The 26,389-nt window shown below is 39.2% G+C and overlaps 2 protein-coding genes across 3 annotated transcripts; one reads left to right on the top strand and one right to left on the bottom strand.

Moving 5' to 3' along the window:
• Window positions 1–220: 220 nt before the first annotated feature.
• Window positions 221–13,351, bottom strand: rbms1a (RNA binding motif, single stranded interacting protein 1a). 2 transcript variants are annotated; one of them, XM_054610067.1, is made up of 14 exons: window positions 13,236–13,351; window positions 10,868–11,010; window positions 8,739–8,797; window positions 7,450–7,541; window positions 6,162–6,319; window positions 5,396–5,475; window positions 5,212–5,312; window positions 4,703–4,752; window positions 4,523–4,613; window positions 2,604–2,654; window positions 1,614–1,715; window positions 1,169–1,237; window positions 827–901; window positions 221–492 (listed from the first exon to the last, which is right to left on the bottom strand). In XM_054610067.1, the coding sequence occupies exons 1-13, from the start codon at window positions 13,284–13,286 to the stop codon at window positions 833–835; spliced, it is 1,116 nt and encodes a 371-aa protein (XP_054466042.1). In that variant the 5' UTR covers window positions 13,287–13,351; the 3' UTR covers window positions 221–492; window positions 827–832. The 2 variants fall into 2 exon arrangements, with proteins under 2 accessions (XP_054466042.1, XP_054466041.1); XM_054610066.1 differs by having other exon boundaries at window positions 6,162–6,322.
• A 4,624-nt stretch (window positions 13,352–17,975) lies between these two features.
• Window positions 17,976–22,583, top strand: psmd14 (proteasome 26S subunit, non-ATPase 14). The gene is made up of 11 exons (XM_054613687.1): window positions 17,976–18,171; window positions 19,029–19,083; window positions 19,596–19,667; window positions 19,775–19,894; window positions 20,081–20,151; window positions 20,333–20,483; window positions 20,612–20,719; window positions 20,880–20,954; window positions 21,033–21,158; window positions 22,085–22,147; window positions 22,413–22,583. Exons 2-11 carry the CDS (start codon window positions 19,036–19,038, stop codon window positions 22,509–22,511), a joined length of 933 nt encoding a protein of 310 aa, XP_054469662.1. The 5' UTR covers window positions 17,976–18,171; window positions 19,029–19,035; the 3' UTR covers window positions 22,512–22,583.
• Window positions 22,584–26,389: the final 3,806 nt, after the last annotated feature.

Consider the following 26,389-nt stretch of genomic DNA (forward strand, 5'->3'; position numbering starts at 1 on the left):
CAACGTTGAAAACCCAAATGAAGATATTCTGAAAGTTTAAACTTCAGTGCAAACAAGTTTTGCAAGTTTGTTTTTTTTCTCATATATCACAAATAAAGGAACTATAAAATCATAGAAACCCTCAAGGGGGGTAAACTATCTCAATCTCATGCATTTTAATATCACATCATACTGGGGTCGGGGAGTGGAGGGGAGAGGGGTGGGGGGGGTGGGGGGGGGGTCCTCTGGCATTTGTTTGAGAATCCTTGAAAAAAGAGAAAAAAAAGAGCATGTTGTTTCTTATCAAAATAAATCTTTTTTTTTTTTTTTTTCTGTGATTAGCCAACTGCTTGAGTCCATTTACACTGTCCTCAATTCTTCACCACAAACGTCGGGGCTGTGCAAAAAAGTTCATGTATCTGGTCCAATCAGAGAAGGCGGTAACTGTTACCACTGTGATGTCATCGGCAACCTCCCACCTGCCCTCTGGCTCACAGAGTGGGAATCTATAGCCTAAAAATAAACAAAGAAAGCAGAAGCACTGGTATAAAAAGTATGATCCATATTTAACAGCAGCAGTGGATCTTATTATCTTTCACCTACACAGGAACCCTGTATACGGATTTCAAAAAATATATCCTGGTAACCCAGAAGTTATTCTTATTTATGGCTTATAACTGACCATTTAAGCCTTAGTAACTGATTATTTAACCATTAATAAGGCATATACTTGGTGTCTTATTAGGAAGTGGTACCTGAACTTCTATTATGTGGCAGTAAAGTTGCCAAAATGATCAACTTGCTGGCATTCACATCAGATGAAATACATTCATAAAGTACACTGTACCTGTGATTACTTGCTGAGCTGACTGTAAGGAGACGAGTTATTGGAAGAATCCACTTGTTGCGGCGTGCCGTTTTCCTGAAAAGAAAAACAGCGTCTCTCATTTAGAGCGTTATAATAACTATCTTCACTGTGTTTGCACTGAGATAATAAACGGTTTTAGAGGACCAACACTTCAAAAACAGCTCCAGGCCTTATGAGTACAAGCTGATTGGACCGGCATGAGCTGTTGTAATACCCTAAAACAATAATTGCTTTAGGGTATAATCACAGTTAAATGAACGCCCGGTATGTAACTGAATGTCATGAATGAAGAGTTGATCGAGATATACACAATAAACTTACAGGTGCTGCCTGCATGGGAGGATACTGAGGCATGTAAGCTCCCTGGACACCAGGGTTGGCTGAAATATACTGTAAGATAAGAAAGATTAAATAGTAAATATCCAAATTATTGAATAGCATAATATATTTTGTTAGACATGAAAGTGAAAAAATGAACACCACACTGTAATCTGTTTTTTAAAAATTAAGAAATGAATCACTCATACACAATAAAGATTTAACCTCACTAATCCAGAGGTGCTCATGCAAAATGTCCCAAATAAATATATTTCTAGTGAGCCACTGTTCAAAAGGCTATGTTAAATAATTGTCATTATATAACCTGAATTAAATGAAACAAAAACATTGCCCTCATATTTGTCAGCATTTTCTATCTAATCATACTACACAGGTTTAATCTAATCAATGCTGAGGGGGATGCAGGATATCCCAGAATTCCACTCACCGCTCCAGTGTTTCCCAGTGACAGCTGGCCCATCTGCTGAGTGATCATGGCTGAAGGGTGCAGTGACATGGAGGGATCCACAGAGGGAGACATTACAGCACCCTGTAACACAAAGCAGCTCAGTTTTGACCATATAATCACATGATTCTACCGACTAAATTCCCTAATTCTGATGAAACACCGGATAAAATAGCACATGTAGACTGCAACAACAGTAGCGGGTAGTGTGTGTTGATGAAATAAAGCACGGGTTACTTTAAAATCTATTTCTGTAAGACAGTCCAGAAAGATAAGCAAGGAGAAAAAAAAATATATATATTCTATAGCTTTTAGGTTGGACAAAATGTAAAATAACACATTTACAGCAATAACTCCGAGGTAAACATGAAGCAGTGTATGCTCCTGGGTTTACGCTACGGGGTGAAAATATGTAGAAAGGTGTGACGTTGCCAGCACAAGTCTGTTTTCAGTTGTGGTATATTCCTTTAAAACATGACGCCTTTAGGGAATAGACCGTTTCCTAGTAAAAAGTGGGGGAGGGGGCAGATCAGCAGAGACACTTGTTCCACTGGAAACCATCTGTTGGAAGAGTCAAAGAGTCACAAGACAGTCTCTGCTCCAGGCATTTCCTGCTGGATCCAGAGAGAGGGAGGAGGAGGGGTGGGGAGGGGGGTGGCTGAATGTCTTTTTCGTTGTTCCATTTCTCTTTTATACACTCCAACACACACCCATACACACTAACAACATGTAAATACACAGGGGCTATTTCCCAAAACTCGTCTCAGCTTTGTCCACCTCCTACGTTTGGGGAAGCTTTTAGCGTCGGTTTGATTGTGTCAGCAGAACGGGCTGATTAAAGCTAACACTCTGTGAGCTCAGAGCTGTAGCGGCGCCACACACCACCCATTTCCTGTACACGGAATAGGAGGTGGTCTATGAGTGTATGAAAAGAAAAAAGAAAAAAAGAAGCAAATGCCGTTGTTCCCTTACCGGGTGTTGCATGATATATGGTTGATGTGCCACCCAAGAATGACTCTGAACCTAATAGAGAGTCAGACAGGAAGGGAGAGGCAGAAAGAGAGACAGACGGAAAGAGAGAGTTATTGATGTGTCATAAATGAAAGTTTTATGTTACAAACTTTAAAAGTACAATAAGAACCGTTTTTAAATAGGAATACAGGGACGTTACCAGTCTAAATGATACATTTGAACTGGAACCGCATATGCTTAATCCTTTCTTGAGTTTTCTTGAAGCCACTATTTCGGCTCAGGGACCTTAATCAACCATGACAGTCCCATGAAAATCCAAAGCATTCAGATTTTTGGGGCCCTCTGTTCCCCCTCTGTTGGCTTAGGAGCTTTTAAACTATCCCTATGAGCTCAGCAATAAGATGGCCTCCAAACTCCATGTATCTTACAATATGTTTGATTAGGACTTAAATAAACATCTGCTTCGACCTTCCAAACAACATCTCCAGTTTAGGCCCTGCCACCCCTTCTAAGGTTCTCAATGGTTTTCTAGAACATATTTGAAGCTGGCAGAAGGTTCTCCTGGTATCTCTTTTTTTCCCAAGCCTGTCCCATACTCTGTTTTTTAAACATGTAGCTATAATATATGTCACCTTCTTGAGCTAAGTCCATCACCTGTGCCAACCAAGCTTTGAAATGTATCTTTACAGCTTCCCTCACTGCTGGTGTCCACCAGAGGGCTCTTAGGCTGCCAACCTTTGAACCTCAGGTCTTTGTAGCCACTTTGACAACCATCAAGGCAGAAGGTGGGTATCAGGTGCAATGCCCATTGGGCCAAGGGCAGGACTAAGGAAGACGCAGGTGTTTGTTTGTACGTTAAATGAGGGGGAGGAGCTGGAGTATGAAGTTGAAAGATACCACCTGGATATAGTTGGACTGCTTTCTGATACAGCAATGCCTCTGTAACCAAGTTCCTCCATTATAACGATCGAGACGTGGTAAAGCTCTCACTCTCTCCCAGTGTAGGAGAGTCTAATCGTTCTCTAAGTCATAAGAGAGAGATGGGTGCTTGGAAAAGCTTCAACTGCTCCATCATCTCACTTTGAGATCTCAGTGTTCCTTCTGGCAGTGAATGGGACACCTGGAGGGGAGTACCTAAGAGCAACGGCCTTCTTTATCTTATTATAAAAGGTGAGCCTTTGGGATGTTCAAACACAAGAAAGCTCACACAGTAAGTGTTCATAGTAGCAGAGCCCTTAAGGTGCCAGGTCTATGATCAACTTTGCATGTGTTTTACCAAATGTAAAGTCGTTTCTATTGCACAAACTGCACAAAGAGAACGTCTGAGCTTATTACTTAGAGCCTATTATCAAATCTCCACAAAATGGGGATTTTTACCGGACAGGCCTAGAAGGCCCAAACAGGTTGTGGGTCCATCTGAAGAATATCAGGTAGAGGACTATATTCAGAACAAAGACCCAACAGACTCAACACTTATTTGCAAATTATTTTCAAGAGACAAGCTTGTTTTTATGCTGATGTGTTTCTGATGCACAGAAAGTAATGAATCAAAACATAATGGGTGAAATATTACAAAACACTTAGCAAGAACCCATTTCAGAGAAATCGTAACTCAGAGAAAATCTGCTGAAAACATATAAATGAATACTGGTTGACCAAGCTCTTTAAACAAACAATAATCAAACGATCATCCACTGCCACAGTCTGTGGCGGGCCAGGGCAGCTTTGAACACCTATTTTTACATCTATAGCACCTGTACAACCCACACACAAGCAAAAAATACACCCATACCCACATATACACACAGCATTACCTCAAATACAACAGAGAGGGGAAGAGAGACAGAGAGAAAGAAAGAGATGATTTCAATTCAGTTGTGGCCGTTGAACGTGTTAATATTCAGGATCTCCTGCAGTACCTGGTAAGCAGAGACTGGAGACATGTAGGGAGACATCGTAGGCTGAACAGTCATTATCCTGTTGCCCACTGGATACGGAGAAGGGTAGTACCTACGAAACAGACAGTATTTCAAAATAAAGCTCCAGAGTTATGACTATAATATAAGTAAAATGGTGTCATGACCCATAGTGTAACATACCCGTTCTGTATAGCTGCTGAGGAGGGGTCATAGGTGAGAGTCATTGCACCCTAAGGTGAGAAAAAATGTGGGTTTAGATATTTGCATCTTGTATAATAACAAAGGAAACCCATGTCAAATAATAATCAATGCATTTGAACACTTTTTCAGTTATATTGGGTTTATATGGGAACACGTTAAGATAATATATTATAATAAAATTATTTTTATTAACAAATAATCATTGAGGAGAGTTAATTTTCCATGAAATAGCTCGACTAAACATAATGCACAGATGATCAAAGATTGTAATGTTGTAATGTTGATTTGTTTAATTAACAAACATTAACAAATGTTTTGCAGGTGATACGTGAATCAATGCATGTCCATAGATCTTATTGTGAAAGGATGTATTTTTCAAGAACTGGGCATAGTTGTATGCATGACATAATAACAAAAATGGCAATCATTCTAATCACACAGAGGGGGCAAAAGGTTCAAATACGTGTAGGATGATAGCAGATACATACTAGTCTGAGATCCCCCGTCTGTCCATTGGGAACAAATCCGCTGTGAGCATGTTTCTTCCTTTGACTGTCTGCAAACTTACACAGCAAGGGCTGAGAGGGAGCTGGGGGCAAAGCACAAAACAATCAATCCTCCACAGTTTTAAAACGGAGTGAACGTGAACAGAAAGGTGGAATTTGTTCCTACCCATAGCTCCAGAAGAGATCTTGATAAACTTCCCATTGAAGTGGGAAATGACAGCGTTACACTGCTCTGTTGTGTCCATCCTGACAGGGGAGAAAATAAAAAATACTTGTCGTCAAATCACAGGGACCATCTTCAGTAAAATAAATGTGGTACTGTAAGGTGTGGAGCCCCTTGATACAAAAGTTGAGAATAACTGTATCTCCTCATTTTAATGGTAGTTCACATTCAGTTATAAATGTACCTACACAAATACACTTGGCTGTGAGTATGAAGGGGAGCTTGGCTTCGTTTGGCATCCAAACAATAGCAGGTTTGTCAATTGAATTGCTATTTTCCACTGTTTTCTTTTACAAACTGACTTATGGCAGTGTAAATACTGAAGCAACTCCTGTACAGACAATTGTATATGACTGACTGGTTAATAAGTTTGACTGCGGAGTTGATAGATGCGAAAGTGTGAATGTTTTGGTTGCTCTAAATTGCAATGCAACTAGACCTCCAGTGATTATTGTATTAGATTAAGTCAAAAACATACTATAAGAGTAATGTGTTGACAATATTCACAACATCTTAAATTGATTACATTTTAGTTTAGCATTTATTGTGCTTGAACAGTAGCTACACAGCAGCATTTCAGCACTAGATAAAAACATTTTAATGGTAATTTGGTTTTAGGTCATTATGTGTCATCACAGGTTTGTGATCAAAGCTGAACGTTTATCTTATAGCTACTTTAAAGAGAGAAAGTATGACTACTGCGACCGACCTGGCGAAGCCCACGCCTCTGCTGTTGCCGCTGTAGTCCCGGAGGATCCGCGTGGAGACGACCTGGCCGAAGGGCTGCAGCATGTTCTCCAACTCTTTCTCATCCACAGAGAGAGGCAGGTTGGAAATGTACAGATTTGTTGGGTCCTGCTCCTGTTGCTGCTTACAGAAAGGAAGATGGAAAATAAGAAGTGCATTGGATGTCATGATTTTCATGACTTGTTTTGCATGTGTCATGGTACCCGAGAGAGAAGAATAATTTCTCTTGAATCATTTTTAGAGAACCACAGATAAGGCCTGTGCTGCACTATTTTATCACAGAAAATTGTTTCCTGAAATGAAACTTGTCTGTGTGGATCAGGGTTTGAGACTTAAATATGGTTAGGTTTTAGAGGAAAACATTTGGTTGAATAAACAGGAATAAGCGTTTCTCCCCACACCCACAGAAACACACTTCATCTGAACTGTGCAGCAGCTCAGCGCCTCCACGGTCTTCCCTAGAAACAGCAGGAGAGCAAGCGTAGCCTAGCTACCACAACACACAGACTGTGTTCGGCCGTGTTTGTTCCAAACAGAGCAGCTACATGCAGGTCTCCTGAGAGCAACCTCTCATCAATGACCGTCTCTCACCCATGGATTTAAGCACAGCAACACAGGCCGGTGCCGGGAAGAGGGAAGGGCCTGAATGAAACTAAATGATCCAGACCATTTCAGCTGCTCAAATCACAGATGTGATGGAGAAACACCCTGTTTGTCATCTAAAAATGTTTTTGAGAAATGAAAAACTGGTTACTTTGAATTAGTCACAGAGGATCAAGAGGGGCTCAAAGCAGCAGTGCTGTTGCTATAGCGCTTTGCTGCAGAAATGCCGACATCCGTATGCATGAATGATAATTGTTAAGTAATAATACTGTTCCATCTACAAAGTACAACCTATCCAGGGTGGTGTGTTAGTGTGTGGGCTGGTGGTCTTGTGTGTAACGTGTCACACTGACTGACAGGTTATTTGGCAGGGAGGGATGTGACATCTGGTTTCAACAGTGAAAGTAAATGGGGTCACGGGAAGAACAGCTTGTCAGCTGAGGTCATGTGACCAGTCTAATGTCATTCTCCAGCACACACCGGACACATGCGCGCATTAGAGAAGCACAACCCCACAGAGATGTTCATAAAGCAAGACAAATATGCAAGCACACACACATGCATACATACATACATACACACACACACCCACACACCCACCCACCCACACACACACACACATACACATATGCCTGCACCAAACTCACCTTGGCCATCTGGGCCTGTATGCCGCTGGTTTTCAGAGCATGTACTGCTTTTAAAGCAGCCCCCGGGCTGTCAAAGTCCACAAAGCCGTAACCTGTAGTTTATAGAACAATATTCATATGAAAAGTCACTAAATTCTAAGAACAGTCATCTATTGTACATTTTGTACTATCACTATTACTGAGGGATGGGACGTATTTTTTTGGTTTATTACTGTGAACATATCAAGGCATATTTTACATTATCATCATGAAGCATAATTTAGTTTCTAAATTATACTATAAGACAATTTTTAAAAATCCGACATCTCTCAGAGTGATCTCTCAAATATTTTTAAGAAATAGTTTAACATTTTGGGAAATTATTCACTGTTTTCCAAAAAAGTGCTCATGTCGGTGTGGTAAATATGAAGCTGAAGCCGGCAGATGGTTAGCTTAGCTTAGCATAAAGACTGCGGCTAGCTCTGTGCCACCGGCACCTCTACAACTCAGTAATTAACATGTTATATCTTGTGTGTTTAATTTGTACAAATAATAGTTGTGATATTAAGGGGGACTATACCTTTAAGAACCAAAGCAGCGTCTATGTTAAACAGTATTCATGACAAAATACACACACTTTGTGCGCCTTTTCAGCACTATCCAAAGCATACCATGGTGTTTCAGATTTTTTAATGTGTATTACCATTGCCCAGTCACTCACTGGTCTCCATTCATTTCCATAATGTGTGAAAATCTATGTGTAGAGACTCTAAATCTGATTGAGTTAGGTAATCCATCCTAATCTGCTTTTTTTTTAGTCAAACTTCTGTTTTCATTGCATTGTATTTCAGTGCCAACCTTGCAAATCAGGCTGCACTTTCAGTTTGAGCAAAATAACAGCAGACACATTCACAGTTCATGCTCACACTGATGGATTAAGCAACCCGAGTCGTTGCAAATTGATTTTCATACACTATGGAAATGAATGCTGCCTGGAGGGTACGGAAATTTATTTAAAATTCTAAAATAACAGGAAATGTTTCCATATCTTACAAGTGTGCGTTCATATAAGTATATAGCATAAAATGTAATGCAACATGCAAAAAAAACTGGTGGGATACTTTTGAACATCAGCTAAAAATCACAGTTACTTTGATGCACCAAGTAAACACTTAGACTCCATACTTAAACATGTATTGGAGATATGTTCCAGCACTGGGAGAGGACTGAAGTTATATTGCTAAATATACTTTTTTTCAAATCGTGCAGCGCTGATAAGTGACGGCTGGTAAGATAATAACCTTACTGACCTTTACATTTGTTGGTTGTCTTGTCCAGGATTGCCTTGGCTGACTGAATCTTGCCATACCTGTGCACACATCAACATTTATATGAATGACAAATAACTGGTGGTAGTATTTTATCCAAAATGTATCTTCAGCGCCTTGGATTTATCATTATGAATTGTTAGGTGAAGACAAGCAGAGAAGAACAATTAACGAATATAATAAAGACTGGTCATATTTCAGAGGCGAATACTGTACATCATTGCTCTCTCCTACATGTTATTTAAACAATAAGAATCCAGTGTCGACGTTCCAGGCTTTGCATTGTCTCTGACTTTTACTAAAGTTGAACTCTGGCTAGGGGTGCAACAAATACTCAACGAAGTCGACAAAAATTGATGACCAAATTAGTTGCCAACGAATTCAACTGGTGGACTAGTTGGTGAGGTCATCGGGTAGCAACTCTGGAGTGAATGAACGCATCTTTCATGTTGATGTTCATGGCTGGGGAATGTTGCTGCAGAATGTATAAGTTTGGACAATTTGGTTCTTTCAAAATTGCAAATAATATCTTCAACTCCTGACCAATTTTTGAATAAAGTATTAACTTTTAAATGTCTTTGTTGTTCGTTAACTAATGCCAAACTAAATTTAAACGTTGATAGCTGAATAGAAGACATTGAGTTATTGTGTGATTCATAATCCAAAAAGTGATTTATTCGTTTTCGCTAATCAATAGACTATTTGACTATCAAAATAGTTGTTAGTTGCTGCCCCAACAGTGGCAACAAGCTGTGAGCTGCTATGTGAGTGCTCACAACATACAGACTGAATGCCTAGCTTACATCACCATTCAGACCTTGTTGCTATGAAAAGCGCTTTCATTTCTGCTTTGTGCTGGCAAACACCATTGGGAACATCATGAACAAAACACAAGCAAACAGGACACAAACAGCTGCTGCTGCTGCTGGTTACATGGGTGAATGCTTCTCTCCATATGCTTGTGTTTCGGAGGGAAAGAGAGGAGACAAAACTCCACTAATTATGGCATCCACCACACTAACCACTCGGACTGGAGCCTACAGTATCAAGTATCGAACATGTTCACTGCTTTACATGACTGTGTCTCTTTTTTTAGAAAACAATCATTTTTGCAGTCTGCTTCACATACCACAGTTGAGCCAAGACTTTTCCATGTGAGTGTGTGTGTGTGTGTGTCTGTTTATGGAGCTATGGTTGGAGCATTTTATGTCAGAGTACATTATGGTTAAACCAGTGGGTGCCTTTGAATGCCAAGATTGATGATTGCACACAGTCATCATTTTTGGTGGTCAAATTTAAATTTGATTTACTTTATCTATAATCATTTATATGTTAAATATTTCCTTTTATGTAGTAAATTTTCCCCAAAGTCTCTTCTCAGAATAATAACAATTTTATTTTCAAATAATCCTTCAAAAGAAAAAAATATTTCCAAGAGTAAGATGAGAAGTTTGATACGACTCTTGAATCTGCGCAGTAAATCTGAAGCTACAGCCTGCAGCTAGACAGCTTAGCATAGCACACAGACTTGGAACAGGGGGAAATAGCTAGCATAGCCTCGTCCAAAGGTAATACAGTATGCCTGACGTTGCCAGCCCTTTAAAATTACTTCACTTAAAAAATGAAGTGTAAAAAAAGGGCATATTATTTTAAAGGCGATAGCTGTTTCTACCTGTTTCCTGTTGTTGTGCTAAGCTACGCTAACCGTCTCCTGGCTGTAGCTCCTCATTTATCTTACACTCATGAGAGTGCTATCAAATTTCTCATCTAACTCTTGGCAAGAAAGCAAATAAACATATTTCCCCGAAGTGTCAAAATACTCCTAAGAATTATTAAGGGTTAATTTACAAAAAAACAATTACAAATAGTTTTATTAACATATGTAATAATATGTAACAACATTTTTCACAGACTGTAACATTGTACAGTTTATGCCTTTGGTCAGGGAGGACCTTCATCCAATCAGACTGGAATGACGTTGGTATGTGATATCTTAGGCCTGCTTTTAGCCCCCTTTTTGCGCAAACAAGCATATCAATGACAAAACACTGGTGTGCACACACATTAGCATACTTGTTATGCTCAAACTATGTAAGTGTGTGTTTACTCACTGGTGACAGAGTTTGACCAGGTCCAGGTCTGTAGTAGCAGGAGGCAGGCCGCGGATGTACAGGTTGGTTTTGCTGAGCTGCTCCAGGCCTGTGCTGCTGCTGTTGCTGCTGCTGCCGGGACTGGACGGAGTCATGGGGTAGGACTGCACACAGGAAAGCCACTGTTAGGACGGGTATGGGAGCTAGATAATCTAATTTAAACCCAGGTCAACAGTGATCACAAGAGGATGTTTATCATCTGTGCCAAACCAAAATGCAGAAACACATTAACAAACACGGATTAGACTTTATTATTTAATGTACATGCTGCATTAGATGATCAACATAGCAGCCAACATAGCTTAGGTTCTTCTACGTTGTGACACACCTGAGGGGTCCAGGGGTGGAAGTACCTTTACTGTAGTACTGTACTTAGGTGCAATTCTAAGGTACCCAGCTTGAATCATTTTCATTTCCTGCTACTTTCAGAGGGAAACATTGTAGTTTGTACTCGTTTTATATGGCACACACATGAATAACACATGATGGGCTTATAAATTATGATGCTTTACTAATACTGTACCCAGTAGTGTATAAAGTACGTCAAATTAGAAATTGACAGTGAAAATCTACATTACAAACTAATAACACTATGAATGGAGCATTCTTGCCATTTCAATGCATTTACTTTTAATACTTCATGTGGATAATACTCAGTCAGTTACATTTTAAATGCAGGACATTTAATTGTAATGGAGTATTTTTATTTTTACTTAAATAAACGAGTTGATTACTTCTTAAATCACTGTCGGGTAATGAGTAGCAGGTAGGTTTAACCTTTAATCTCCTGGTTGTTGCAAAAAGCTGACTCTGTCCACCATCATACCACAGAGTGCATTGAGCTATATCTATACTTGTATGCGGGCCTTTATGAATCACAATGTGATTAAATCTGTGCTCACGTCTTACATTCCTCTGTAGTGTTTGTCGGAAACCTACAGTTTTTTTCATTCTTGTGAGCCAAACCATGAAGTGCTGCCCTGCGAAGCATTTCCTTCCCCTAACTCATTCATTAAAATAGCTCCCAGCCACCCCAAACGCTCTCCAGATCAGATCAAAGACAAAGCATAGCAGAATCGCACCATCTGTCCATAACCAAAGGACAATCCACTCAAGGAGCCAGAGCCATGGATACAACCACAGCCATGCCAACAGGAATCACGGAGATACTCTGCCACAGCTATCGTTAAATGGATAAGGAATCGATCGCTGTGGCAGGAACCTCTCCTAGGCCTGCTGTGTCTTCGAAGCAGAGGCCTTACATTTCTGTTGGCTGGCAATTACCATGCTAACTTTGTTTGAGGCCATCAAGGGTTCACATCGGGCCTCTGAGACGGTACGCCTACTCCATTAGAGGGCAGCTACGGTGGTACATTACACAGAGGCATCATCGCACCTTATAGCAGACTAAACCTGTGTTCCGCCTACACTGAAAACTCATTCACCGCTTCCCTGCAGGGGACTCATATGTGGCTGGTTTCAGATCCCTCTCCTCAAAGTCATATATGGTGCCCTCTGATGGATACATATTACAGTTTAATCCGAAAGGTGGCTACTCGGGATCTTATAGGCTGCCGGCTCGATCTACTTTATATGACACAAGGCTCACATTTCCATCATCAGAGGTTAGAATAGCAGCTGCCTCTCACCTCTGCGCCTGCTTTTTCTATTCCCATCTTCCATCTAAATGGAAAGGTGTGATGGGGAAAGCAAAGGGGCCCTGCCTTCAATTACCTTTTTGCTTCACCTGAGAGGTCACAGTGACGGATGCAGGCAGCACAGTTCACTCCAGCACACTGACATATATTACATTACATTACATTACACCACACTCTCCCTCTCGCACTGGATTCACCCAGGAGGCATTAATCTATAAAATGGACTACAATAACCGTCATGCATATTGACCAGAGGGGGGCGAGTGACTGGGCAAACAAGGTTATATGGACATAATAATTAAGGTTGTGGAGCTATAGATCGGGCCAGCAGCTGGTTTATCTCTACATGTTATAGCCTATCGGAGGATCAGCTTCCCGTTTGACAAGTCGGCGGAGAGAAGTGGATCTATTCATTTTTTTCAATAAAATTCAAATCATTTTGGTATGCAAAGGATGAGCTATAAACGCCTATGTGCCATATGAAAGCCAGGAAGGGCTTTCCAATGTCATTTGTGGCTGCTATTACACAGCCCGTTCAGCCAAACGCTGCCTCAATTGTGGGGGGTGGGGGAGGAGGAGGAGGAGGAGGAAAGTAGGCAGAAATAAAAGACATAAAATAATAATAATACAAATTAAAAACCAACGCGCCAGTGTGTGTGCGATCGGCCTACCTGTTTGCGATTGGCTGTCTTCAGCGGGTTGCCTGTGTTTGCAAAGATCATCCTGGAGCTTACAGATCTATATATATATTTTTAATTTCCTCCCCCCAAAAAAAAAAAAAAAAAAAATGAAAGAAAAGCTCAAGCCACTATAGAGACGGGATCCGATGGAGCGGTGTGCACGGAGCCTATGAAATAACCAGTCGCTTTTAAAACATCCGCATACTGAACGGGCTGGTTATCAGTGTAAAAAAGAGCGTCGGTCCTTCATAGGTATACTGACACATCTATACCGTCAGATGCACGCCAGGCGATGGACCAACCCTTCGGTCCGGTTCATTGATCTACGACGTCCTGCTGCAGACCGCTCGGCAGTCCCACCTACTACAGACCAAACCATCTGCAGCTCTGCAGGGTGATCCACATCAAATAAACTGCGTGGACGCCTCTTAGGAGCTGGCCTGGGCGCTTTGTTTTTTTGTGACAAAGGCGCGTCGAGACGTCTGGTGTCTGCGTCTCGGTTTATAATCGGATACAGAGTGCTTTTGCTGTTGATTTGTTGGCGCACAATCAGTCGGTCTGAACACTCGTCGCCTTTCATGTTGTGTTCGTCCGCACATACCAAGCATTCTTCACCCCCTCCTCCTCCAACCACACACACACACACACACACACACACACACACACACACACACACACACACACACACACACACCCTCTTCCTCTTCCTACCCTTCCCCCCATCCAACACACTACATGTCAGAGAATCAGGATGCAATGAAATATAAGCAGGGTCTGGCCTGGGCTGGAGGTCATACACTCTCCCTATGTAAACCTAACTATGGGAGGGAGTGACTTGAAAGAACACAGAATAAATATTTGGGAGGAAAAAAAACATTTGTTAAAAATGCCTTTTCACTCTTTAGTCTCCTATAGCCTATAATGTATGTAGATTATGTGACATAAAGGTGAAGTAGAAACAAAATATTGACTCCTTCGTGAACGTATAAATCAAGAGAACCATTAATATTTTCCCGTTCGGGTGCATTCACAGGATTGATCTGCTTATATGCAGTTTGTAAAAATGTAAACTAAGCATTTTCACATATCACACACAAATAACTCACTCCACTGACTGATAGGGGAAAAAAGAGGAACAATGGCTTCATAGCTTGTGTTTCTAGTGCTTTTTCAGAATGGTTTGCAGTTTGTGCTTCAAAATAATCTTTCTGGATTTCTGATCTGCGTTTGACCTCTGAGACCCTTTAGGTTCATCAGGCACAGGCTTAAATAAAGCTTTTAGTTGTTGCACTCCGATGGAGGAACATCCCCTCTCATTACAGCAGTCCACCCCTTCAATAGAATCAATCAGAAGTCATTTCAACCAAGTTCTTTTCTTTATCCACTGCCTGTGCTCGAGTCAGTGTCCTCAGGTCTTTTGCTTGGTAATTCTTATCATATGTTGAGCCAGCGCTACCACTGAGGTCATGTCTTCTGAATTTTTTCTGGGAATTGAGGGAGAGAATAGGGGGGAGTCCACGTTCTTCAACGCTTGATAGACTTTTAAGACATTTAAAGACATAATAATAATGATAATAAAAGCTAAAAATAAAATAAAACAAATAAAATAAAATAAAATAAAATAAAATAAAATAAAATAAAATAAAATAAAATAAAATAAAATAAAATAAAATAAAATAAAATAAAATAAAATAGATAATTACAATATTTTTTGCCAATACAAAAGTACATTAATAATCTTGGAGCCTACATAATATTATGACCGTGTTTTTATCCTTTTTTGTGTCAATATCTGTAATAAATCACACATGATTAGGAAACAAGTTTTCGAATCTGACCAAAAACTACCAACTTTACTTAAAGTTTGTACACAGATGTATTGATGTTCAGACCCTGTATCTCTCCATCATAAATGCATTCCTGGTTATGTGAACAATGATTTGAAACAGCATTTAGACCTTAAAAAGCGACAAATTATTAAAACATAATATTACTAGATAAATCCTGAAAAATATTAAATGATGCAAATATGACGGTTTCTGTCTATTTTTATTAATTGACTGAACGTTCATAGTAAATGTTGCGATGCAGCAACCCAAAAACATCATATAACAGAAGCAATTCTTGTAGAGATCACAATATTTCTAAAGATACCAAATATATTGCCTGGAATTTTGTGGGAAATGTGTCGGCAACGATACACAGCTCTTGTAGAACATTTTGTAGAACAGGCACATATTTGGCCCAGAGATATCTGTCTAGGTGCACATTTCCCTCTCTCTTTTATCTAATTAAAGTCTTTTTATATTCACACACAAACACTTAAGCGCACAAAACAGTGCTTGCCACTAGCAGCGACCCTGCTTGAGATTTGTAAAGCAAAGCTGAATCCAAATCCCATCAGGGTGCAAGGAAGCTCTTAAAGCATCAAATTTCTCTCCCTTATTTCGTCTGCCGGTAGGATTAAGGTTTCATGCTGGTGTCGTGTTACAAGCTGCTGGAGGTCCAATCATTCCTATCTTAATAATCAGCTCCAATACTCTTTGTATAGATGATTTCCTGTGCTACCATGTTTGGTAGTTATTGATTAGTTAACCCATTGGATCCAATGTGTTGTTAGCTGCCCTTTTGTGGACAGGTTCAATTTCATACAGGATTTAAATGTAAATAAACTATATTTCTCATATATATTACTTTAAACCTGATTTGTTTCAAATTAATCAAATATCCAATTGGTCAATTGATCTGAAGCCTTTTGGGTCATTTATCAACATATCCATTGTTTCTCTGGGTGATTTATCAGGAAGCTGTCTCCCTGTTCGGAGCAGCAAAATGAATAGGTTTCAAATTGAACCACTGGGAAGCTGTCAACCAATCACACGCAGACCTGAATTCAATGAGATAACCCGGTCAGCAATAATGATTCAGCAAACAATGAACCCGGCCCACTTCGCAAGGAAAAATAATGAGAATGAAGTTGTTTCCTGTATCGTCTTGACTCTTATCCAGTAGTCGCTTACATCCATACCTTTATTGGTGTACAAAGATGCTCAAGTGTTATTATGGGGAACTGAATTCAAACTATATAAGCAACAATGCAACAAAGATTAGCGAAAAACTGAAGTCACAGAATCTAGAGACCATACAATAATGTATACCGTGCTAATGTAGGTTAACTCAGTCTGGAACTTAAAGCCATAGAAACTAAAGTTAAGCCCATCACAAGGAAGCACATCCTGGTTACAACCGCTGAGTGGAGTGAATTGTGCCGAGGTATAGGTCCTGTGGGTGTGGTGATAGAAGGGGCCGAGGAATGTGGATGATTATCTCCCCCTTCCTCATTCACTGAGGAATTAAGGAATTCAAAATTCTTGTTGATGACCTGTCTGGCCAGGCAGTGTGGTAACCAGTTACATGAAATTGTATGAGTTGTTCTGCTGGATTGGCAGCTGTCTAGCTCGAATATATGGAGCCCAACAATGTAGCTTTATCACAAGCCAAGTGATGGTGTGGTTTAGCTCAGAGTTTGTGGCTCCTCAGGGAATAATGAAATGCTTGCGTGTTGAAATATGAGTCACCAAACAAACATCACAGGCATTTAAATTATTTTTAGTATTGAGATATAGATGCTGTAAATTTCATCAGAGCTGTATTTTTCTAAATTCAAAGTTCAAAATTCTAAGACTTAACTATCCTAATTACATTTAAAGTCTCCTGTCTTAAAAAAAACCCCATTGATGTATATCTTTAATTTCAAAATGGTATATGTAGAAGACATATACTGTATATGTACAGTGTATAAACATGTTTTATTTTATACAGACATACTCTTAATAGCAGGTACAAGTATTAAAGCATTTTTGAACAAAATTAGTAAATATGTAGTTATAAACCCAAACAAAGAAAAGAACCGCAAGAGAAACTCTGGATTAAATGTTATAAGAAGTTGTAACAGCAACAAATATTGTAAATATGAAAATACAAATATTGTATTTAGCTTTACGACAATGTAAAAGCATTTACACAAAATCCATTTGAAATACTCCCAATGTCAAAATTGCAGATGTTTCACCGCTTAAAGAAATGAAACTGTACATTAAAACTTACACATTTAAAAGCTCCTATTTGTAGATAAATGGAGAACACAGAACTCGTGATATAAAATAAGAATATGTGCAATACAATACAAATACACTGTGCAATAATAGTTATAATAGTTATTCTGTCTGTATATATGTATATATAATATTTCAGTTTTGTGGATTCTTTAATGTTTTTTATTGCTCATTTGCTTATTTATAATACTTATTTTGATCTTGTTTTTTTTCTCTTGTGTGCACTATCCTCTATGCTGCTGTAATCCTGTAAATTTCCCCGCTGCGGGACTAATAAAGGATTATCTTATTTTATCTAAGTAGGAAAGTAAATATAAAGAGTGCAAATAAAACAAAAATATAAACTGCAATGAATATCAATAAGGTGCCAAAACAATGTTAGAATGTAATAATAATACATTAAGTACATGGTCAATCATTCTTCCCAACAATTTCAAGCATTTTTGTATTATTTTTCTAAAGATAAGATTAAGTCTTTACATTTAAAACAAGTATACGCAGTAATCAGTTATGTGCATAAGACACATAAGACTTTATCCTGAGAACACATTTATTATGTATATTATATATGTATATTAGTAGTAGTATTGGTAACAGCAGCAGCAGGAGGAATGGATTGACTGTGGCGCGCCCTTGTGTCTCGGTCATGCACGTGCACGAGCGGCGACAACAAAACACGTCATCAGTGCGCCGGAAGTAGCCTCTAAGAAGCACAAGAGACAATTCTGGCTGATTCATTGTAGCTAGTGGCATTGACTCGACTGATCACAAACACACAGACTTGTCCAAACACCCGAAACACTTGACGACAGGTAAGTGAACCGAGAGCTTCTCCACGGTGAACATCTTTCATAAAACACCGCGAAACAGAGCCGCGGGCAGACTTTGTGGCTGTTTCTGATGAAGGAAGGCTAAGTGAGGAAGCTAACAGCGAGCTAACGCCTCCAGCACCCCGGGGTGCTGATGTGGACGAACGGGGGGGTCCAGTAACACGTTTATGACCAGTCACTCCTGTTTTAAACACACTGCCCCATACTGTGAGTGGGGTGTTTGTAGCTTATTATGACGTGTTTGCGTGGTGATGGGGGCTTTAGCTAGCTGAGGCTAACTAGCGAGCTGGTGGCTAACTTGAGTTTATTCAGGATTTCTTCTGGTTCTCAAATAACATCACACCAATAAGGTCTTAGATGTATGCTACTGCCTCAGGCCTGGGAGACAAGAGTGGAAACATAACACAAATTAAATATAGACCCTTTCATTTACTAAGTCACAAATTTAATTTAGTCCACTTTTTATTAGATTTTTGTTGATTTAACCCAAATATTACATTACATTACAGTCATTTAGCAGACGCTTTTATCCAAAGCGACTTACAATAAGTGTATTCAACATAGGTATTCAAGAGAACTACTAGTCATCAGAAGTCATAAGTGCATCTCCTTTCTTAAACAAGCATCTAAGAGCAGAAACCAGAGCAAAAGTGCAGAAACAAACTAATACGAATACATTTTTGAAATCCTGGTAGGGAATTTGTCCGAAAATGCTCTCTTACTAATCTTTTTCTGATCTTAATAAAGGACTTAAAATCAAATGTATCTTTCTAATAGTAGAGCTGTGTAGTTTAAAGGCAAACTAATGACTTTATTGTTTTGTTTTTTTCTCTCATCAGACTTGACATGGACCGGCTGCTGAGACTCGGAGGTGGGATGCCAGGGCTTGGCCAGGTAAAACAAAGTTTGAAATGTTTCTTATGGTTCCCAGCAGAACTACAGGCAGAAATGAAAATCCCTCCCAGATTCACCCATCCTTAACCTAAACCAAACCATTTTCAACTTCTATATCCTAACATTACATCTAAACTTGAATATATCAATGTTTATAAGTTTAAAACTATTACATATGATTTTAGAAATAGCTGAGCTAAACTGAAAAGCCTTCTGCCTGTAACACTGGTAAAATCCTTGATTGAATCAATAATGTGCCCAGTATTGCAAACTAATTTTAACCTAATTATTTGATTAGAAGTCCCAGTGCAGTCTCACATCTTGACACACAAATCACATGTCAAGCCCCAAGTCTGAATAAAGGGTACCACAGGATTAAATGATACAAAGTAATGACCCATTATATATTAAATGCATTCAGGTTCTAAACAATAGTTGGATTGCAGTGGTTGATCTGAGTAACTACTGTATTGTAGAGGCCTGAACTGATAAACTCTGCTTTGACTCCTCAGGGCCCCCCAACAGATGCACCTGCTGTGGACACAGCAGAGCAGGTTTACATCTCCTCTCTGGCCCTGCTCAAGGTGATCAAACATCGTTTGCACTCAACATTTTATAGTGGCTAAAATCAGATTTGTATTTAAAAGAATACGTTTGTGACTTCTTGCTCTCGTATCTGCTCTTCCATTAGATGTTGAAGCATGGGCGTGCTGGTGTACCAATGGAGGTCATGGGATTGATGCTGGGAGAATTTGTTGATGACTACACAGTGCGAGTGATTGATGTGTTTGCCATGCCCCAGTCAGGAACCGTATGTATTTACCCTCATGTCAAGATTATGCCCCCGATATCTCTATTATTAAAGCTAACTTATCGCTGTCTTATGTGTAGTAAATGCCTTGTGTATATGCAGATTTTGTCAATTTTACAAGGAAGTATATGTTGCTAAAATCTGCCTTAATTCCTCATTACTGAATTAATATTTTCTACCTCACAGGGTGTGAGTGTTGAAGCAGTGGACCCTGTTTTCCAGGCCAAGATGTTGGACATGCTGAAGCAAACCGGCAGGTAATACTCACAAAATACTTGGTCACTGTTTGAATACGTTGAAGTGTAAATCCAGTGATAAGCAAGTTAATTAAAACCTCCCTTTGATGTCGAGATGACACATTTCAAGATAATATCAATACTTTTTTTGGGGATACCCTCAACACGTGTGTGCTGTCTTTTTACCCATGTTGCTCATCAGACCAGAGATGGTGGTGGGGTGGTACCACAGTCACCCTGGTTTTGGCTGTTGGTTGTCTGGCGTGGACATCAACACCCAGCAGAGCTTCGAGGCCCTGTCAGAGCGAGCCGTCGCAGTGGTGGTTGATCCCATTCAGAGCGTCAAAGGAAAGGTAAAGACGTATGCCTGCTGCAGAGGAACCTTGTTACTCATTAGCTTGCATTTTATTTGCGTTATACACATTTAGAAATAACTTTCTATTCAGTATACTGGTTTCATGTGTGGCCTTTCCTTCTACAGGTTGTTATTGATGCCTTCCGATTGATCAATGCCAACATGATGGTGTTGGGTCATGAACCAAGACAAACCACATCCAACTTGGGTCATCTCAACAAGCCTTCAATTCAGGTAACGAATTGTACAAAGCACTCTGTTCAAAGATCAGAAAAGGATCAAATCACAATAAAGTAGTGGAATATTAATTATAATGTTAGGCAGCTTTCTCTCAGCAGCTGTAAATGGATGTTATGTCTTCATGTATTTAATATTGGGTTTCTCATGTTTTCAGGCTCTGATTCATGGACTTAACAGACACTACTACTCCATCACCATCAATTACAGGAAAAACGAGCTGGAGCAAAAGGTTTGAGCATACATTTCTAGATTTATTTTCATTTCATTTTAGAAATAGAACATAAAACTAATGCTTAATGTTCTTCAGATGCTGTTGAACCTGCACAAGAAGAGCTGGATGGAGGGCCTGACCCTGCAGGACTACAGTGAGCACTGCAAACTCAATGAGACCATCGTCAAGGAAATGCTGGAGCTGGCTAAGAACTACAATAAGGTACTTCTATTAGACCTCATCCAACAATCTTACATTTATCTGGAAAGCACATTTTATTCATATTATTAGAAAACTGAAATGGTCTTTTTAAAAACAGCACAAGAAGGAAAACTGTTCCATTGTGCATTATTTCATGTGTATAGTACATTTGGTTTAAAATGTTTACATACATTTTATAACCTTTTTTTGTTTTTTAATAATAATAAAGTATTTGAGTATTCTTAGTATTCACCAGTGCTGTAAAAAAAAAGTAATCATGGCAGGCAGGAATGTCGCTATTTCCCCTTTACAGCTCTTTATTATGTCGAGGTAGCTAGCAAATGTTTTTTTTATGTCGGGCATTGTTTCCTTTATGTTATGCATCATAAGGATTTTAATATAGGTAGAATCTTGTCCACCACATAACCACCTACAAGCTCGTTGATTTAATCTGACAGCTGTTGCTGTTTTGGAGCTGTGGCACCGTTCTCCTCCTCGATGCTCTTCACCTCCCACCAGTGTTGTGGAGCTGTGCTGTGTTGTCTAGTTCTGTGCAGTTGACGGATGCATAACGTTTTCCCCCAGGCACAATTTGCATTTCACTGTTATTTTGTTGTATTGGATTGCCTTTTTGAAAATGTAACTAAATAACTGATTACTTGAATTGCAAACTAAAGTGTCACGTAACTCGTTCCAACAAAAAAGTGTGCAGTCCTTTAAAAAAAACTCATACTCAAACTTGATACAAAGATTGAGGGATTTTGTTGGTGCTGAACTGCTGCCCACATGCATGATGGTTCTCCCTTCTAGGAGTCTTACGATGCCCCAAATGATATTCAGTATTACTGCAGAGCAAAAACTGCAAAAATAATTACATGTATGCAAGCATGGAATGCTCCTGGTGTGCTCCTCTGCAATATTAAGACACTGTCGTGTTTCTATCTCAGGCTGTTGAGGAGGAGGACAAAATGACCCCAGAGCAGCTGGCAATCAAGAATGTTGGAAAACAGGTAACAGAGAAATTATTTTCTTTTTTTTGTAATAAATTGCTACATCAAGGTCCATGTTTGTTGATTACAGTTGAATAGGTCAGTGAGAGAGCATTGGATTACAGTCGGTTTGTGCAGACATGTTGGTACCAGCAGAGACTTTATGAAAGCGGAGCTCAAGTGACTTTGTCATTTAAAAACCAAAGACTTTTCAAAAATGAAATATCTTCATCACAAATGACATCTCATTGTTGGTGTTTGTCCTAATATTCTCTCCTTCTTGCAGGATCCCAAGAGGCACTTGGAGGAGCACGTAGACGTTTTAATGACATCCAACATTGTTCAGTGCCTAGCTGCCATGTTGGATACCGTAGTTTTCCAGTGATGGGACTGTGTGTATAACTGTTAATATTGCGACCCTTGTTTTCCCTTTTATATAAAATAAATGTATGTATGAAATGAAGACTTTGGCATGGGTGGTATCTTATTTTACTATCCAAACAGTATGTTGCATAATTCTGTCAGTGCACATAACCTTTTCTGCTTGAATCAAAATATTGTATTGTATTTTCTCCTTTTTTACATTTTAGACGAATGCATCATTAACAGATAGCAGTTTTTTTTTTTTTATCTACCTTTTTGGGGTTTAATCTGGATACAATTCTTAACATTTTTTTGGTTGTATTTAGTTACATACATGATTGAATCATGTAAGAAAAGCTATTTAAAGGTGGAATAGAAAAGCTGCATCAGTAACGCATCATATTGATAGATTACTCCACTACCCATCCTAAACACTGGATGGTGCAAGAGCTGCAAGTTACATGGACAAAATCTAGAAGTTGTCATCAAGATGAAGATAACTGTTTCATTCTCAAACAGGGAAGTTCAATTCATTTGAAGTTGATGTCACTTAAAATTTTACTTCAGTCCATGGATAAAACATCATTAACAAGAGATTTTGGGGGATTATTTAACCATTTTGTGGTCTAACAGTTGACGCGGCATACTTCAGTGGCAAAAAAAACACTGATTCTTTGCTAAAATATTGAACAACAAACTTCCACTGTAAACCCTTATTGCTCCACTATTACAGCGCTGTTTGACACCATGCTTATTCCTAAACAGTCCGAGTCTAAAGAAAGTTGGTATTACTTCCCCTTTATTTGTTGCAGATGTTGTCAAAGTTATTTATAAGGAATCGGATGACGAGGGATGATAATCTTTTGCCCTGTTTGGAAAAACAAAAAACCTGATCAGCAGGATTCAGAGTGATCATTTCCTTTATTTCTGTGTAGTTATGCGTTAGTTCGACTCTAATGTACGGATGTCAAAGTTTTTGAGCCAGAACACCTTAACCTGACACATACAATATATTCTCCTTAATTCTGGGTACTGGTCTGAGGTGTGTTCTTGTGAGAGTAGTCTTATTCACATAGTGGGAGCTGGGCCCAACAGCCTACATCCCTCTTAGTTTATAACAGTCTGAAGGGAAAAAGAAGTCTCCATAATGGGATCACAAGATGTCAGCCAGAGATGCAGCTCATATTGCAGCATCTCCAGTGGTAGCAGAGAACAGGGAGCATATGGTCTATCTCCACCCTGCACAGTATATACTAACTAGACAGAGAGTTATGACAGATGTGGCCCCCTGCCATTAAATAGACCTGAAGGGTCTTCAGGTTACATCATCTTTTAAAATCTGTGCAACCCTCACAGGGGGAAATTAGCTTTCTCTGAGCACATTCTGAAAAATGGGAGAATGTAGGGCTATGAAATGAAACACATTTCTTGAGGCCATGTGAGAATGACAAAGTGGGCCCCAGCATAGTACATAATGTAGATACATAACCGAAAAGTTGGGTAATCATTTTCAGAAAAGGGGAAATTCCAAGATATATCATGTATCCTACAGCTGACCAGGTTGTATCAACACTGTAGTGTATTAAAGAGCTGGCAATCCAGATGTTTTTTAGGGAGTGATTTACGACATTGAAGACATTTAAAATGTTTGAATTCTCTTAGTAAATAGATCAGGTTGTAAGCCTAATGTTGATTGATAGTGGCTATAGGATAGCTTCTTCTGCTTCACATACATTTTTTTATTATCAATAAGCTGCATTCAATCACAAAATATTATCAGGAAAGGTATCAAGAGTACAATGATACTTTTTTGCATAACGTTATACCCTTTTGCAGTATGTTATATTGTGACATTGTGTTAAAATGACAGAATTTTTATGTTGTAGCTAGTTGTGTGGTGTTTTCTTTATGTAAAATCTTAATCTAAAAAGTATATAGAAGCATATATGAAAATGGTAAAGCCTGTACAGTAATGGTGTTTTTAAGGAGACATATAGAAATTAAAAACAGCAATCTGTTTTTCCACAAAAAAGTTAAATTTACATCCTCCCCTCCTTCTCTATTACTAAGAAATCCAGAATCTCTAAAAATACAAATAGTTTTAGCCTCAAAAGTTTCACAATGTGTCACAGGATATCCACTGAAAAGTCCATTCTCAGTGTTTGTGCACTAGAACTTTAAAGTTTTCACATCAAACTTACTCCATGTACGATGGACCAAGAATGGATAATTGTAATGCCCCAAAAAATGGGAGGAGGGGCAATAAGTAACCACATGTGTTATCATTTGGAGCCAAGAGAAGAAACCATCTTTTTTGTGCAGCTAATAGGAAAGTTTGTGAATCTAACATGTATCTGAAACTATATATGTTAGGCTTCATGTGTAAGTTACAATGATGATGTCCTTGCAGTTAAGGTAGATGAAAAGGCAACATTGTCATATTTTCATATACAGAAATGGATGTTTTAGAACTTACCTCCAAAGACCAGGCAGCTCTAAAAAGGCCATATAAAGCCTTTGTCTATGGACACAGAATGGTCTGTGCACTCACGTGTCACATCCATTGTGTGTTTAAAGTGTTGAATCATCATGAAAGCATTTTCATTCTGGCCAGTTGAAATCATGGAGACATTTTCAGACATGGTTTATCCTGCTGAGAATGTCAGGCGATGTCTCACTGAGATTACAAGCTCAAATGATACCAGCATGCGTCCTGCATAGAAGCTGTATTGGACTGCAACAACAACACAATGTAATCTTTCTAGGGACATGAAAAGAGACTTTTCCTTTCAGAAAACTTTGGTGCAGCACACAAGTCTGAACCAGCTTTTCATGTTCTGGGTCTCTTTCTGAAAGTCGGATAAGATAAGCCTCAACTATGCTTTCTTCTCCTTACATAAGTCTGGAAGTTTACTGCCACTCAATGGTTGTGAGTGCAAATATTGCCAGCTGATACTTTGAGCTTTGACTGGACGTAACACCCATTTTGAGTGTTTTGCTCCGTGCTTTGCTCTCTTGGTGAACCACTTCCAACAGATGAGTTAAAGGGGGAGGCTATAAACAAGAAGGGGGATTTAATAAACGACGATGCTGTTTGGGGTGGTTTAAGAGGACAGATTGCTCCCATGAGGCCACGGCCAAGTACACAACACACAGCCCCGCCTCAGTGGACGGGAGCCAGAGGATGACAGAGTTGATAGGCTTTTTAAGTGCTTGTTCTCACAGATGATCAGTCAGCAAGAAAAAAAAAAAATGCTAATAAGTCAAATGTTGTGTTTGTGCTTGAAAGTCAGATTGTTGTGGAATGAGGCAATGTGGCACAGTGTGCTTTGAACAGAGTTCATTCTTGTCTTTGGGATCTTGACTTTGGAAGCAGCTGAAACAATCTCCTGTCATGGTCCATTTATTAGGTTCTGGAGCTATCGCTCATATCACAGGATCTTCACCAGCAGATGGTGTTATTTGTCGTCACTTGGCCTGTCCAGCACATTGGTCAGGACTGAAATATCTTGACGACTAATGGATTGTTTGCCATGACATTTTTATTACAGACATTTATATTACTCAGAGGATGAATTTTACTGACTTTTCCACTAGCGCCCACCATGAGGTTATGGTGTGGAGTGAAATGTTTTAGCAAACCCACGTTATCATTGTGAGTATTTAGCTAGAAGCACCACTGTGCCTAAGTACACGCTAACAGAGCTGCTAACGTGGTAACGTAATCAGTTTTGTTAAAATAAACATGGGAATTTGAACCTCTATTTCTACATGACAAATGGCAAACTATCTGTTGAAGAATATAATTTTATCTGATCGAAAGCTCCAGAACAGCTGCTAAACTTAACTTCAGGCGAGATTGACCTTCTCACTTTGTTCTACGAACTAATTTGGATGAAG

The sequence above is a fragment of the Anoplopoma fimbria genome, chromosome 2 (assembly GCF_027596085.1).
Source record: "Anoplopoma fimbria isolate UVic2021 breed Golden Eagle Sablefish chromosome 2, Afim_UVic_2022, whole genome shotgun sequence".
In the NCBI taxonomy this organism is placed as follows: Eukaryota; Metazoa; Chordata; class Actinopteri; order Perciformes; family Anoplopomatidae; genus Anoplopoma; species Anoplopoma fimbria.